Source organism: Equus asinus, chromosome 2 (genome assembly GCF_041296235.1).
Source record: "Equus asinus isolate D_3611 breed Donkey chromosome 2, EquAss-T2T_v2, whole genome shotgun sequence".
NCBI lineage: Eukaryota > Metazoa > Chordata > Mammalia > Perissodactyla > Equidae > Equus > Equus asinus.
This window is the reverse complement of record NC_091791.1, coordinates 141,738,355-141,750,804: the sequence shown is the minus strand read 5'-3', so window position 1 is coordinate 141,750,804 and position 12,450 is coordinate 141,738,355. Positions and strand designations below refer to the sequence as shown.

At 33.1% G+C, this 12,450-nt stretch overlaps 1 protein-coding gene across 8 annotated transcripts in view; it reads right to left on the bottom strand.

Annotated features, from left to right (window-relative positions):
* Positions 1–560: 560 nt before the first annotated feature.
* Positions 561–12,450, bottom strand: part of ZNF280D (zinc finger protein 280D) — a 124,581-nt gene continuing 112,691 nt past the window's right edge. For all 8 annotated transcript variants that reach the window (XM_014860458.3, XM_014860457.3, XM_070501202.1 and 5 more), the window contains one exon: positions 561–10,219. In XM_014860458.3, the coding sequence (XP_014715944.2) occupies positions 9,595–10,219 (625 nt within the window). In that variant the 3' untranslated portion in view covers positions 561–9,594. The remainder of the gene's footprint in view (positions 10,220–12,450) is intronic.

The window sequence follows — 12,450 nt, the reverse complement described above, 5'->3', positions numbered from 1 at the left end:
ATTGGCAAAAACATCCAAAACCAAGAACGACAAATGTTGGAGAGGTTGTGGAGAAAGAGGAACCCTCATACACTGTTGGTGGGAATGCAAACTGGTACAGCCACTATGGAAAACAGTATGGAGATTTCTCAAAAAGTTAAAAATAGAAATACCCTATGACCCAGCCATCCCATTACTGGGTATCTATCCTAAGAACCTGATATCAGATATCTCAAGAGTCCGTTGCACCCCTATGTTCATCGCAGCATTATTTACAATAGCCAAGACGTGGAACCAGCCTACATGCCCAGAAACTGATGATTGGATAAAGAAGATGTGGTATATATACACAATGGAATACTACTCAGCCATAAAAAAAGACGAAATTGGCCCATTCACAACAATGTGGATGGACCTCGAGGGCATTATGTTAAGCGAAATAAGTCAGTCAGAGAAAGACGAACTCTATATGACTCCACTCATAGGTGGAAATTAGTATATTGAGAAGGAGATCTGATCGGTGGTTACCAGGGAAAAGGGGGGGTGGGGGGAGGGTACGGAGGGGGAAGTGGTGTACCCACAACATGACTAACAAAAATGTACAACTGAAATTTCACAAGCTTGTAATCCATCATAACATTAATAAAAAAAATACATAATAATAAATGTATGCTTTATTAATATGAACCAATGTATTGTGACAAGATTATATATAGTCATGCACTACATAACATCTCAGTCAACAACAAACCACATATATAACAATGGCCCCATAAGATTAGTATGATAGCATAGATGTGTAGTAGGCCATACCATCTAGGTTTGTGTAAGTACACTCGATGACATTCACACAACAATGAAATCACCTAACATTTCCTCCATTGTTAAGCAACACATGACTATATTTCAATACCGCTATCTCTACCTGAGATAGATATTTGATAACAGAAACCATTTTAAATGAAAGAACATTAACATACACGCCAAATAAAAATCATTTTAGAAATTGGAAGTACCACAAATATGTTTAAAAGTTATTTTTAAAATGAAATTTAAAAATGTACAATGCATTAACTGCCCTATCTGATAGTCTTTATTTTTGTTTTGTAACAAATATTTCAAACATGGAAAATTTTTTTCATTTTTGCATCGATATTAGTCAAGTTGCTAAGGATTTCAAAAAACGTCTTCAAGTTTCTGCTACGTTACATGTTGCTTCACAGCTCTTTTTATTTTTTTTTGCTGAAGATTAGCCCTGAGCTAACATCTGTTGCCAATCTTCCTCTTTTTTTTTGCTTGAGGCAGATTAGCACTGAGCTAATGTCTGTGCCAATCTTCCTCAAATTTATGTGGGTTGTGTCCACAGCACGGCTGATGAGTGGTGTAGGTCCACACCCAGGATCTGAACCCGCAAACCCAGGCTGCCAAAACAGAGCTCACCAAACTTAACCACTACGACACCAGGCTGGCCCCTCTTTTCCTTTTTTAATGATGAAAATATTTTGTCTGCTCCCCCTGATTTTGGTCTGGCTGTTGAAATTGATATTGCTCTTATTAATTTAGATTAGTTTATAATTTCATTTCAGAATATTCTAAAACATTTACTTCTTTTCTTTGTGTTTCTTGTTAAAGTATTTTCAAAACATAGTATCCTTTGGCAAATAACCATACTCTGGGAAATGCCAACAAATTTAACATTACATTTGGATCTCCTATCAAGGGTAACAGCACCACAGTGAATCACAAGACAAAATTGCCAGTTTAAGGAATAATTCTGCTTCCACAATGTGTTCTTGGAACACCATTGGTAGAATTGGTATGAAGTACAATATGTATATAAACCTATTAATATTTATTTGACTTACAAGAATGACTCATCATTAGAAGCAGTCAAGGGCATGAACACACACTTACAGCAACAGCTATAAGTAAGACTGAGTGATAAGATTGTGACCACTTCTATGTGCTCATGTTCCAGCTCCTGGAAAGGCTGACCTTACACCTGGACTCCACTTGACAGCATTCCCTGTTCTTTCTTTTGGGTTTGACTTCAGTGGATTCCTTCAAACCAGTAATAGTTCTAAATTGATTACTAAACTTTAATTCTCACAGGAGTTACAATACTTCTTCCTGTTTTACCAATTTCTTGACTGATTTGTCTTGAGATTTGGAAAAATATATAAATTTCCCAAGAAATTCTGTGAAGGAATTTCCACATAGAAGCACTACAGGGGCCTCTCCTTAACCTGATTAGAAATTTAAATAATTCACGTGATGGCCATATTCTTGATTTATTAAGCTTTATTACTTAAAAGCCTTCTCCTTTTCTGGTTGCGGATGAGAAGTTGCTGCCTCTTCCAACCCTGCAAGTATCTGAATTTTTGGACGACTTCTATTCTCCTTTGTTCCCACTTGCAAACCCACCATTTCTCATATGAGTTCATTTCTTTCTTAAAATACCACGTCAAATGCAGCTAATATAGTAACCAAAATATACTATTACCATTCTGCTATCCAAACTCTTCCAATAGAAATACAACTTTATTAAATATATTATTTGTCTTCAGTGGAGTCATGCGTTGCTTATTGATGAGGATACGTTCTGAGAAACGTCGTTAATCAATTTCATCCTTATATGAACATCATAGAGTGTACTTACACAAACCTACATGATAAAGCCTACTACACACCTAGGCTATGTGGTACTAATCTTATGGGACCACCATCGTATACGCAGTCCGTCATTGACCAAAATGTCATTACGTGGTGCATGACTATATTGTGGGCAAGTTTACCAAATCTTTCACCACAGCAGAATGTGGATCACCTCATGTAGCCTTGCGATCTGCCACCTAAGCCAGTACAATGTAATTCAATCTAGTCAGTTTTGGTTTCTGTTTTTTTAATGGCAGCACTTCATTTTCAGGACTGATTCCGTACCAGTTGGGATAGACGAGGTTATGCTGTAGAAACAAAAATTCCCTAACTGCAGTAGCTTAAAACAAAAATGCTTATTTCTCCCTCGGTACATGTCCATCTGAATAAACAGGGAGGCTCCGTTCATAGTCCCTCAGGAACCCAGCCTGACGAAGCAATCACAATCTCAGATATAACAAGTCACTATGTAAGAGGGGAAAGAGGGTTTTAAAGAGTCTCAGATCAGTAATTAAATGCCCCAAACCAGAAATCACTCACTTTCTCTTACAACTCACTGGCCAGGAACTAGTTATAGGGACACACTCTAAAAATATTTGGTGAATAGCAGGAATGAAAATCACATTTGGTTAAAAAAAAAAAGTTGATTTTGTTTTTTTGAAGAGTCAAAGAAAAAAAATCTAGTTGAATAAACTCAACTTTTAGGAGTGCATGCCGGGACAAGCAGCTTTCCATAAGTATTATGGAAAGAGAATTAAAATAAGTATGGGTATTTATTTTTCAACTTAAAAACTGAATACTCTTCAATCTAATAAATTGCACACTTAGAAGTCTAGTACAGGTAATAAAAAATGTGGGCCACAATTTATGAACTAAGGGCTTTACTGTAGTGTTTATAATAGTGAAAATAAAAGAATGGTTATAAAATTATGATATACCCATATAAAAATATAGGGCAGGGGTTGGCAAATTTTTTCTTAAAGTGCCAGACTGTAAATCCTTTCGGCTTGTGGGTCACATGGTTTCTGTTGTGTACAACTATGCTCTTGTAGTGCAAAGGAGAACAGAAAATATATAAACAAATGACATGGCTGTTTTCTAATAAAATTTTGTTTATAAATCAGGTGCTCAACTGTGGGTCATAGTTTGCTAGCTTCTGATACAGAGCAATTAAAATCATGTTTTTAAGGTAGTGGATAAAGATTTAAAATATTTTAAAAGTTTAAAACTATAGTTTATGGTTTCCAAATTCTCCACAAGTGGCATGTTTTACTCTAATGTTTAGGAGGGAAAAGTCATTTAAAAAAAGATGTTGGTGAATCCGAATAGCCAAAAAATAAAGAATAAAAAAAGACTGAATAGCCAAAGCAATCTCGAGAAGGAAGAACAAAACTGGAGGCATCACACTCCCTGATTTCAAACTATATTACACAGCTATTGTAATCAAACAGTATGGGATTGGCATAAACACAGACAAAGATCAATGGAAGAGAAGAGAGAGCCCAGAAATAAAGCCACACATATACGGTCAATTAATTTACAACAAAGGAGCCAAGAATATACAATGGGGAAAGGACAGTCTCTTCAATAAATGATGCTGGGAAACCTAGATAGTCACATGCAAAAGAATGAAACTGGAACATTATCTTACACTATACACAAAATTGACTCAAAATGGATTAAAGATGTGAATGTAAGACCTGAAGCCATAAAACTTCTAGAAGAAAACACAGGTGGTAAGTTCCTTGGCATCAGTGAAGGCAATGATTTTTTAGATTTGACACCAAAAGCAAAGGCAACAAAAGCAAAAATAAACAAGTGGAACTATATCAAACTAAAAAGCTTCTGCACTGCAAAGGAAACTATCAACAAAATGAAAAGGCAACCTATTGAATGGGAGAAAATATTTACAACTCATATATCTAATAAGGAGTTAATATCCAAAACATATAAAGAACTCATACAACTTGAGCAAAAAAAAAAAATCCAATTAAAAAATGGGCAGAGGATCTAAATAGACATTTTTCCAAAGACATACAGATGGACAACAGGTACATGAAAAGATGCTCAACATCACTAATTATCAGATAAATGCAAATAAAAACCACAGTGAGATATCATCCCACATCTGTTAGAATGGCTATTACCAAAAAGCCAAGAAGTAAGTGTTGGCAAGGATATGGAGAAAAGGGAACCCTTGTGCACTCTTGGTGGGAATGTAAATTGTTATAGGCAATATGGAAAACAGTATGGAGGTTCCTCAAAAAAAATTAAAAATAGAACTATCATATGATCCAGCAATTCCACTGCTGGGTATTTATCCAAAGTAAATGAAAACACTGATATGAAAAGATATGTGCACCCCCATGTTCACTGCAGCATCTACAATAGTCAAGATACAAAAACATCTTAAGTGTCTATTGATGGAGGAATGGATACAGATATGGTATATATAATGAAATACTACTCAGCCATAAAAAAGAATGAAATCTTGCCATTTGCAACAACATGGATGGCCTCTGAGGGTATTATGCTAAATAAAATAAGTCAGACAGCGAAAAACAAATACCATATGATCTCCTTATATGTGGAATCTAAAAAAACAAAACAAATGAATAAACAAAACTCATGGATACAGAGAAGAGATTGGTGGTTGCCAGAGGGGAGGAGGGCTAATGAGGTGGGCAAAATGGGCGAAAGCAGTCAAGAGGTACAAATTTACAGTTATAAAATAAGTCAGTCATGGGGATGTAATGTACATCACGGTAAATATAGTTAATAATGCTATATTGCCTATATGAAAGTAGCTAGAGAATGGATCTTCAAAGTTCTCATCACAAGAAAAAGAAATTTTTGGAACTGTATGGTGATGAATGTTAACTGGACTTATTGTGGTGATCATTTTGCAACATATACAGATATCAAATCATTACAATGTACACCTGAAACTAATATAATGTTATGTTAATTGTACCTCAATTTTAAAAAAAAGAGGCTGGATGGGTGAGTAATGCAGTCAATTTTTCTTGTTTTTGGAAAAGTCATATGATCCCAGATGTACCTGGAGCATTTTCTAGAGACCAAAATCCAAGGTAACTTCCTTGATCAGCAGTTTTTCAGGCCATTAACATCGGCAGCTCTGGCTTCACTTATAGCTTCACCTAATAATCTTCATAATGATGACAGATTGTCATCAAAGAAGACTAAATTATGTTTAACATAGTTTTTTAATAATGAAGGTGGATTTTATAATACTTTAAACAAGCAATTAAAACTTACCTTTAGCTAACTGTAAAAGTAATTTCATGCAGGACACCTCATCCTTCGATTATGTTACAGCTGTTGCTATAGATGTGTTTAATTCCTTTCAAGATAATCCGAGTGAAGTATCTTTTAATTTATAGCTTTGAAGTTGAAAATTAAACCTTGCCATGACTTTAAAAAATCTATTTGACTATTCACTTTGTCTATATGGATCTGCAGATGTGCCTTATTAAAAAAAATACTTGTTTCTGTCTTTTAATGGTTAGAAATAGGTAAATTAAGTGATTCATATCTTAGCTGAAAAAAAAAGTCTTAGTGTTATAGTAATCTAGTAAAAAGCAAACACTTGCAATCCTTTTTTAGTACCTATATACATATATAAGTCCCATTTCATTGAAGTCAGCATAAGTGAATGGTCTTAGAATAACAATTTTGATGGAATAAAAATGATCGTGTCAACTATGAAATGAAAAAATAACATTACAGAAGCCTACAAAAATGTAATGATGTTAAAACTTCTGTAATTATTATATAAAGTATATCTTTAAATTACATGTTATCTTTCTTATTAATAAAGTAATTTGCTAAGCTCTCCTCCTGAGGTAAAATTTCTCAATTTCTGTTAATATAAGAGATCACTAGGTCCCTTTTTTCAGTTAAGAAGTCCTCCATTCCATATACATATAATCACTGTAGGAATAATAAATAAAACTATAATTAGTACTATCAGTGGGAAGGTTATTTGCAAAAAGTAATTTATTTTAAAAAGGGACATTCAATATAAATGCTGGAAACTATAGGTATGGTAGAAAACACTAACTTTAGAATCAGCTCAAAATGAGTTCAAGTATTTGCTTTGTAACCTTCGGTAAATAATTATCCAGATATTTGATTTCCTCATCTTTTTACTTAGAGCCAAAACAAGGTAACATATCTTGTCAGTTCCTTTTAAAAAAATATTTATTTTAAATTTCTTAAAAAATTTATGGGGTGAGATCAATTCAAATTTCCTCCCTAAAACACTGGAGAGATGCAAAGGGGAAGAAATAACACAAATAAATACAGTATTGAGATTTTCAATGTAAATTAAAAGTGCATCCCACAAAATCAACATAATGCTTCTTAATGTCATTGAACTGCACTTATAATCAATCATAATTCTCTTGTTAGTTAACAGGGAACTATAATATACTAAGGCACCTTGGTAGGTAGTTCTTAGTCACTAGAGTGCATCACTGGTCATATCACATCCAGGGAGTCTAAGCACTCTAAAGCAGGCATAAGCAAACTACAGTTCACGGGCCAAATCCAGCCAACATTAGTTTTTGTAAATAAAGTTTTACTGGAACAAAAACAGGCTATCATTTACATATTCTCTACAGCTGCTTTCATGCTACAAGGAAGAGCTGAATAATTGTGACCACAAGGCCCACAATTATTTACTATCTGGCCCTACACAGAAAAAGGTTGCCCACCCCTGTTCTAAAGCACTGCTTACTCAAAGGTTCGGTTTGCATACCTGAAATGTTTGTTCCTGATCAGAAATGAGATTGGAAATTGTGTGAGAATGTAAACTAATTATCTTACCAAGTACAACGTTTATTTCCACTACGTTTTTGTTTTCATTGCCAGACTTTCTCAATGAAGGACTTACAGTCTGGTGCAGGTTCCTTTTCTCACAGTGGATATTATTAGTTACTGATATTATAGTTATTGATCAGCTACTTTGAATACCACTACTCTAAGGCACATAGGGGCAGGAGAAGGAACAACCCAAAGCTCAAAAGAGGTTCGTGTCACTTAGAGACTTACTTCAGCACAATGGTCTAGGGTTTTGTAGCACTAGGTGATAGGCTCGCCAAACAACTGAATGAGATTCAGAAAGTGGTCCTTACATAAACTTTTTTTCTCCTCTCTGCTCTTCTAAGGTTTAAATTACTCCAAAAAATCTCCACTATAGATTTATGTTTCAACAAGGTGAAAGGTGACAGCTAATGAGTCCCCCCACTCTATCTTCTCTTGGGAGCAAGAAAGAAGAAAATATTTGCCTCTCCCCCAACAAAAAAAATTCAAGGAAATAAGTCTATAACATATTTTGCCTATTTAGCCTCTTTAATTTACTGAGCAGATAGAAAACTACAATATTAAATTATATTTCTCTTGAACTGAAAGAATTCATAAAGCAAATTTATTCTCTGTAAATGTTAGCAGTATTTTCCCCTGTACTTTAAGTCCTAATTTAAAATAAATCATGCATCAATTAAAGAATACAGAATGAAGTCCTATCACTAACTTTAACATGAAATTTCCTTGACTATATAGTTTCTAAAGGCGCCAAAGGTAATCCAACTCAAGCAGTTTTCTGAAAAATAAAATTATTCAGGGACAGATTTTTATTGCAAATATTTACTCAAAAACTACTATATACAGCAGAATTTTAATAGCCATTTAAAACATTTAACATTCAGTGAAACAAAATTTAAGAATTCAAAGCCAATTTTAAGAAGTAAAAATGTAGCATTTTAAATAAAAGTTTAGTAGTACTTCAAAGCAAACTACTGTTATTCATATTATTCATTTCTATATCTATTATTTTCTAGATGATAGAAAACAACTGAAAAACCAATTTAGCAGCCATCTTATGGATAAATTAGGCTAAATATCTCAAACCAATTTCTTACATCACTGCTTTAGGTCCCATTTGAAGTTTCTATTTTACAATTAAAGAAAAACATGGCTGAATTCAAGCCAGGACATGTTTTCAGTTTACTGCTTTACAATATCTACATTATACCATACTTTGGTTTGGTTTCCAGACCATTTTTATGGGTCTATTTCTAAAGAAGATCATTAAAACAATATTAAAAGCATAATAACTACAGGAGTTTCAACAATGGGTTTCTACTTTATACAACTAGTACATCAAGGGAGTTCTGCACAGCTTACACACTGACAAAAAGCACAAATATAAATTTATATTTTCATAATTTCACTTTCACTGAAAGTTTAATTAAGGTAAGCTTACAGCCTGGCAGGCTAACACTTGTATGGAGGTACACAGATTCAGATATTCGGTTTACATGCTTCTGACAGTCTGGAATGTTATATTAAATCCAAAATTAAGTTTATATTCATCCAAATTCTTATTAGATCAATTAATTTAGCACTCTAAGCATGCTCCATTTACCAGCATCATACTCAAAATAAAGGCTTCATTAACAATGCCAATCAGCCATTATTTTAAATCAATTATTTCCAAAAGGTATGTGGTTTCCTAATCTCTTTAAGTTAACTGAAAAGGATACATCAGTAATAAGGATTTTTAGTTTAGGACTGACTGATGGAAGTTTCAAAGGCTTTATTAATATAACTAATATTCTAATAATCAATTCATATGGGCAATCGAGTTCCATTTCCTTGAAAACTGTTAAATGAGACTTTCCCATTATAAACAACTTTCATTAAAATCCTATTCATGTTTTAAAAACCTCTTGGAAATCCATACTAATTACGCTATTATTGGTGAACTGATTTCTTTAATAACCTAGGTTGAACATACTGGTAAAGTATATGAATGACCTCCCTCACATTTTTCTATTTCCGAATTCTATTAACAGCACCACTGAGCTCACCTGATAGCACTGTTCCAAATGCTCTTACCGTTGGTATACTAAAACTTAGAATGACTAATTAATTTCAACTTCTTTCTTTTTCATCTGCCAGGTCTACCGTTGTCTCTGTCGTGCTAGGGCTACTTTCTCCAAGAACGTCATCTGTTTGATCAGACACTACTTCATCAGTCTTGGCTGAAGGATCACCACTACCTTTCTGAAGAATCTCTGTGGCTTCATACTCAAGTACCTCTGATGGAGTCAAAGGTTCCAAATGAATACTGCCTTGCTCACTAACATCCGAACTAACAGATTCAGGTTCATCTCTTTTTCTCAAAAACTGATCAATGCTAACATCATCTGATGTTAACCGCAAATCCTTAAAATTCTTCGAGGAAAACCTAGCTTCACTAGAGTTGTGATCTTCAACCTGATCGCGTGAAATTATGTTTTCTGAACCTTGGCAAATCTTCAACTCTCTTTCCTGACAAATGTGCTCTATTGGTTTTTCTTTTTCCATTTTATCTGCACCAATACTTGAATTGTAACTGAAGATATTCTTTGAGCCAGTTTCCTGGTCTTCAAGACAGGCATTATTTTCCTTATCTGAAACTGTTATGCTTTCTTCCCTTTTTGTTACTGATGAGCCTTCAAATGCATTTGCATCACATCCATTTTTTTCTTCCTCTGAAGGAGCTTTATCTTGTTTACTGAAAAAATAAAGCCATTTATTATCTATTCCTTCATAACACAGTATGTTTGAACACTAGCAAAATAAGACATGCTCTAAAAAATAAAGTCAAGACACACTTGCTCACCCAAAAGGAAAAAAATCTATGTCCTCAGTCCTTGCCATGATGTTACAATTTAGGAGGTGGTCATTTTTCAGGCAAGAGAGTGAAAAACTCCAGTCACATATTAAAAGGAGACCTGGGGAGCCTATCAATTGGTTTTAGCCTTTGTTCTAATTTCCATCTGTTCACACCCTTCCCTGTTTTTAGTAAAATTTAAGCATTCTTATTAATTTGTAAAAGTATAGATAAGGAATGAATATATTTGGGAAAAAAACACTTTTCTTTTACGATTTATATATCCTCTTATGCTTAGTGTCTCCCTATGCAAAATCAGATAAGCATTCACAAACATTTCTCTAATTTTTATTAGCCTAATATAAAAAGACAAACACATGACTAAAAAATATATGTAAATATACAATATGCTATGCTTACATACATAGATATAGGTGCGTGTGTTTGTATACATAGATGTTTCTGAGTGTGTGTGTATCCGTGTGTTTACTCTTGCCCTGGTGTGTTAACAGAAACTACTTAGTGAATAATAAAACATTAGAAACAGAAGACTTCTAAGATGACCTCCAGCCCTTTATCTCGATGTAATGAGGCTTATTTTACCAAAAATAAATTTAATGATTACATGCATCTTATTTCTTATATTAATGCACATGGAATTTAGACTTTTTCCCAATGAATTTCCGAAATATAAAGCAGTGCTATCAAGTAGTGTTTATTATTTACTAATCTATATTTATAAGACTGTTGCTGTGGTGTTTATTTTGTTCTGATCTGTCTTTAGACTATTCTTGGGCCAATAAAACACAGTCTTAACAATTATACATTAACAATGTACTTTATTATCTAATAAAGCAAATCACCTACATTCTACTATTCTTCTTCCTAAATTTAATTGTTTAAAAATGTAAAAGATATTTGTACAAGGATGTTCATTAAAACAGTGAATACAGAAAAAACTTAATATCTAATGATGGCAATAATTAAATCAATTATGGTATTAGTAAACAGAAAAATATGAATCTTACTTTAAACTTTGTCAGTCCAAACAAAATCCCATTGGGATTTTCAACTAAACGTTAATTAAGCCCATAAATTAATTTGGAAAATGGCCTATCATGCAAGTTATTAATATATTATTTCCTATCTCAGTAAATTTTTGTTTTTCTTCATTTAGATCCTGCACATTTCTCATTTTTGTTATTATTATGAATTAACTCTTTTGTCCATTATGTTTTGCAATCACATGTTACCGGTATATACAAAAGATTTTGATTTTTACACCAAGCTACCTTAATTAATACCCTTATTAATTTCAATCATTCTTAGCTCATTTTCTTGGATCTTATAGGTCAATTACATCATCTGCAAAAATAATTACAATATTTTCCTCATTGAAATTTGTACAGTTCTTGTTCTTGTTTAGATTTTATTGGACTAACTTACAATTTACAGAAAATGTTAAATAATATAGAGGTGATTAGTCTGCTTTTTCTAACTCCTTAGTTGAATTTTTGTTAACTTCCTCCCCTCACAACTCCCCCACAATTTTAGGAAAAATGCTGGGTGAAGAAAGCGCTAGATAATTTTTCTAGTAAAGTCTAAGAAACACCTTCGTAAGGCCTTACTCCCTAATTTGCTTTTCAGGGGGAATAGATTACTCTCACCAGATTAATAAGCAATGTACTGTAAGTATACAGCATAAAGAAAGCAATGGGGAAAATATTTAATTTAAAAAACAAAATAAAATTATCTTTATCTGAAATAAAGTTCTAATTAGAATGCTGGATTCTCTTTTACTAAAAAAGATTGTGAAATGTCTTGTGTTCTTTAGTGTTCGACCTGAACATTAAATTTTTAAAAACCAATCCCTGAATTTTGAAACTTTCGAGATTCCACCACAGAAGTATCTTCTTTGAAAATATTGGAAAAAAAAAAATGTAAGATTACCTATTTGCAATTTGTCCCCATCTTGTAACTTGTAGCATCTTATAAGTGTTGTCATTTAATAGGGGCAATTAAAATCTGTTGACATTTTACTTACTAATAAGTACATTTAAAATTTAACAATTTATAAAATGTACTCTACATGTTTAAAAGATTTCAAAACTAAGGATCTATAGTATATTTTT